The sequence below is a fragment of the Littorina saxatilis genome, linkage group LG1, assembly GCF_037325665.1.
Source record: "Littorina saxatilis isolate snail1 linkage group LG1, US_GU_Lsax_2.0, whole genome shotgun sequence".
NCBI lineage: Eukaryota > Metazoa > Mollusca > Gastropoda > Littorinimorpha > Littorinidae > Littorina > Littorina saxatilis.
Window position 1 is genome coordinate 74,208,882 of NC_090245.1, and position 4,817 is coordinate 74,213,698.

Here is a 4,817-nt window from a genome sequence, read left to right on the forward strand (position 1 = left end):
AAACCTTTGGCTGGTCAGCGCCTGGTGTTGGTGACGGATCTCTACGCGAGTGAGTGAGTTAGTTGGTGAGTGAGTGAGGGAATTGGTGAGGGAATGGGTGAACTGGTGAGGGAATGAGTTGATAAATGTGTGAGAGAGTTGGTGACGGTTTGACGCTTTGAAACTAAAATAGAGAGTAGGTGAGTGAGTGAATAGATGAGTTCATTACTTGATGCATGTTCATTTTGTCTATGTGCTGATCGAGATTTTAATAAAGGAATCTACAGTTAGTTCGTTCGTTCGTTCGTTCGTTCGTTCGTTTGTTTGTTCGTTAGTTCGTTGGTTCGTTTGTTGATTCGTTGGTTCGTCAGTTAGTTAGTTAGTTAGTTAGTTAGTTAGTTAGTTAATTAGTTAATTAGTTAGTTAGTTAGTTAGTTAGTTAGCAAGTTAGTTAGTTAGCTAGTTAGTTAGTTAGTCAGTCAGTCAGTCAGTCGGTCGGTCGGTCGGCTGGTCGGTCGGTCGGTCGTTGAGTCGGTCGGTCGTTGAGTCGGTCGGTCGGTCGTTGAGTCGGTCGATCGGTTGGTTGGTTTATATGTTCATTGGTTGCTACGTTGCTTGGTTAGCTAGCAAGCAAGTAAGCAAGTAAGTAAGTTAGTAATGTAGTTAGTTAGTTATTTAGTTAGTTAGTTAATCAGTTAATCAGTTAGTTAGTTAGTTAGTTAGTTAATCAGTTAGTTAGTTAGTTAGTTAGTTAGTGAGCAAATGAGTGAATGAGTGAGTGAGTGAGTGAGTGAGTTAGTGAGTGAGTGAGTGAGTTAGTGAGTGAGTTAGTTAGTTAGTTAATTGGTTTTGGTCCAGAAAGTCTTGCTCTCCACGGTTTAGAGTCAGTGTTTTCCTTCTTCTAACCATAATTATTGCCATCCAAAGCTGACGATCCCGGACTGCCAAACCCGTTGATTCCGTTGAGACGGTCCCACCACGGCTAGGTACTGTCGTGGGAACACGTCTGTAGGAGAGGCGATATGCAAGGGCTTCCTCCCTGTCCTATATGGCTGGCTGGTTGGTTTATTGGTTTGTTTGTTAATATCTTCATATTTTTTCTTACAGGTGCAGATATTTCTTTGGGGAAAATCTGTTCTTTTTAAACTCGACGAACTTTAGTTTTACGTCAGCTATTGCGATATTAAACACGCTGTATAGTACCTAAACCTGAAGTATAAACAACCGGATATGTACAATTTTGTCATTTAAGCTTAGACTTTTTATTTGAATTTCCAGGAAGGCTTAAAATCACAAGATTCAGTCACCTGAATAAAAGTATGCTAGCTTTCTCAATATTGGCCACTTTGCTGTGTGACGTCATTGCGACATCAAGTCATTACAATCTGACCCAAGAGCTACGCTCTCGTGACACAATAAAGGGCCAGGTGCCACCAGGGGGAGGAATGACGCCTGTGGTTGTTGACGTCGCATTGATTCCGATGAACATCCTGGACATTGATGATGCAAAGCAGGTGAGTGCGTTTGATAGACTATAGAGAAACGATATAGCATGAACTAATAAATGCACTGGTTGCTGAAGCATTCTCTTCTTTAGAAACACAGAATCAAAAAACAAGAAAGGTAGGTTGTTGGAACGTTTGTTATTGACAAAACAATTGTTTTGTCAATAACAAACGTTCCAACAACCTACCTTTCTTGTTTTTTTATAATGAATCTTGGAACGTTGGCAGTCTCTTTGTTTTTGGATTTAGAAACACAGATTCCTTTCGGGCATTTAAGTTATACACACAACCAAAAAACGGGCGTTTGTCATGGGGCTGCGTCGCATGCCGCACGGAGTTATACCGTCTTGGACATCGGGCAAATATGTTGGGCAGTGGTAGTGGTGAAGAATAAACAGCGGGTCTTTTCTACAACATTATATCTGAATGTTTGAAGGCAACATATCCGTGTTAACGATAAATTCATTATCTTGTGTCCTCTCACTCTCCAGTCCCCTCTCTACAAATAAAAATAATTCTTTTTGCTCCAATCACTCACTCGCTCACTCATTAACTCGCTCACACACACTCACTAACGCACTCACTCACTCATTTTCTCGGTCACTAACTCACGCACGCACGCAATCACTCACTCATTCACTTACTTACTCACACTCGCTTACACATTCAAGGGGGGGGGGGGGATGGAAAGGCTAGAACACCAATGTTCTTGAACGTTCTGGTTTCATCGCATGAAAGAGCAAAGTGATTTTGGATAGAGGATGGCTTATGGATAATGATTAGAGGCAGGAAGGGATGGACAGACGGACGGATAGATGGTTGCATGGATGGACGACGGACAGACGGATGGATGAATACACGGTATTTTTCAGTATAGTTTTCTTGTTGGTTGGGAACTGGGTACGTTTAAATGTCATGATTTTTGTTCGGCAAGATCGTTGTAATATATCTGCGCATAGCGGAAGTTGAAATTTCGTTCGGAAGGTTGCGATCTTCTGTCAACTAAGCATTAAAATATGTTGTTGGTAAATTTCAGAGATGTTTATATTAATTTGAAGAATTGTATAATAAAAGGAAAAGATGGTTTTTTTGTGACAAATGTGTTGGAATGTGTGAGCGCAGAGAAGAGGTCGAAAGTGTGTTCGGAAGGTTGCAATCTTCTGTCGGCTAAGCATGTTGATAATCATTTCAGTGATAACTGATAGGTTTTTTTAAAATGTGGAATTAATTTATTATGGGCGAAAGCATTGGGAAAAGAGATGTTATTGATGATTACCTTGTTAAAATGCGTCTGCGCGTTGCGTAGGTCGAACGTTTACGTGGAAGGTTCCGATATTCTTTCGGCTAAGCATAACAGACATGAAAACGAAAGTTTCAATTCAACAGTTGTCCTAATTGTCAAACAGGTGGTCAGCCTGCCCACTTCGCTGATTCTAATGTGGACTCACCCTGGTCTTGCCTGGGACTCCTCTCCCGAGGGTCCCTACGCCAAACTTAACGTCCTGGAACTGAAGACCCAGGAACTGTGGATACCCAAAGTGCACATCCTGAACGGGGCATCTGAGGACAGAACGCTCGACATGGGGTCTACAGCCACAGTCTTCTCCAATGGCTCTGTCTTGGTCTCTGTGTCACCATTGATGAAGTTCACGTGCAAGATGGACATGAGGGTCTACCCTTTCGACACCCAGGAGTGTGGACTGGTCGTATTCATAACCTCTACCTATGGGGCCCAAGGCAGAAAAAAGAAGGATTTCATAATGTCGAGTGAGAGCCTCATCGGCTCTTTCGGCAGTAACAGTGAATGGACCCTCGAAAATGTTGAGTCTGAGGAAAAGGAAATGCTTGCAGGGGTGTCTTTCTTGGTCTACACACTGAAGCTGAGACGCAAAACGACGTTCTACGTCATCAGTTTCATCGTGCCCATAGTGCTGACGTCATACATGAACACGCTGGTGTTTGTGATTCCGGCAGAGAGCGGCGAGAGAGTGTCCTACCTTGTCTCCATCTTTGTCTCCAACGCCGTCTTCGTAAGCTTCTGCACCGACCAGATGCCGCAAGGTTAAGACACGTTTCTTTGTGTGTGTGTGTGTGTGTGTGTGTGTGTGTGTGTGTGTGTGTGTGTGTGTGTGTGTGTGTGTGTGTGTGTGTGCGTGTGTGCGTGTGTGTGTGTGTGTGTGTGTGCGTGTGTGTGCGTGTGTGTCTGTCTGTGTGTGTGTGTGTGTGTGCGTGTGTGTGTGTGTGTGTGTGTGCATTTGTTTGTGCGTCCGGGTGTGTGTGTGTGTGTGTGTGTGTGTAAGTGAGTGTGTGTGTGTGCGTGCGTGCGTGCGTGCGTTCGTTCGTTCGTACGTGCGTTTGTGCGTTAGGGTGTGTGTGTGTGTGTGTGTGTGTGTCTGTGTGTGTGTGTGTAAGTGTGTGTGTTTGTGTGTGTGTGCGTGCGTGTGTGTGTGTGTGTGTGTGTGCGTGCGTGCGTGAGTGCGTGAGTGTATGTGTGTGTGTGTGTGTGTGTGGGTGTGTGTGTGTGTATGTGTGTGTGTGTGTGTGCGTGCGTGCGTTCGTGCGTCCGCGTGTGTGTGTGTGTATGTGTGTGTGTGTGTGTGTGTGGTAACAGCTGTTGTTTAACTCTCCAGGTCTTGACTCGGTGCCCTTGGTGATGATGCTTCAACTCGGCACAATGGCACAGAGCGCCTTCTTCATCTTCCTGGTCAGCTACCTGCAGCGTCGCTCCTACCGCCATCAAAATCATGACATCACTGATGACGTCACCAGCTCTCCAAGCGTCAGCAAAGACGCTTCGGAAGCAAAGGTCGCATGGCCCAAGAACGCGGTACACCCTCTCGACGATGAGGATGCTGGAAAGCAAAAGTCTCCACGTGTCTCGGGGAAAGAAAAAGATGCTCAACTCGACTTCATCCTCTTCCTTGTTTCCTTGGTGATCAACAGCGTGTTTGTTGTCACTATCTTGGCCACGATGATGCAATAAATCAGCTTTTTATTATCGCACGAAGTATCTCTAGTATGTTGATACAATATTCTGAAAGTCTCAAAGCAATCGACCAAGTCATTGCTAAACTGTAGCGCTTTTTGACATGATACCCATACAAATGGATGCAAAACGTCCCGTTTTTGACCGCTCTTGCGATCGACACCTGCATCAAGTAGGAATAGCATAGCACGCGAAATACGCAAGGTAGCAAAGCAAAACAATCTGTTCAGGGTAGATTATTGGTTTAAATTTCTTCTCGTATGTCACAGTTGCAAAGTTTTGCCTATTGTGATTTATTTGTCGATTTTTCATTAGGCCCTTCCGTTTTTGTCTGGTCGATTTTGAGG

At 44.3% G+C, this 4,817-nt stretch overlaps 1 protein-coding gene across 1 annotated transcript; it reads left to right on the forward strand.

Moving 5' to 3' along the window:
• Positions 1 to 1,298: 1,298 nt before the first annotated feature.
• LOC138950752 (neuronal acetylcholine receptor subunit alpha-7-like) lies at positions 1,299 to 3,550 on the forward strand. Its single transcript, XM_070322483.1, has 2 exons — positions 1,299 to 1,493; positions 2,891 to 3,550. Exons 1-2 carry the CDS (start codon positions 1,299 to 1,301, stop codon positions 3,548 to 3,550), a joined length of 855 nt encoding a protein of 284 aa, XP_070178584.1.
• Positions 3,551 to 4,817: the final 1,267 nt, after the last annotated feature.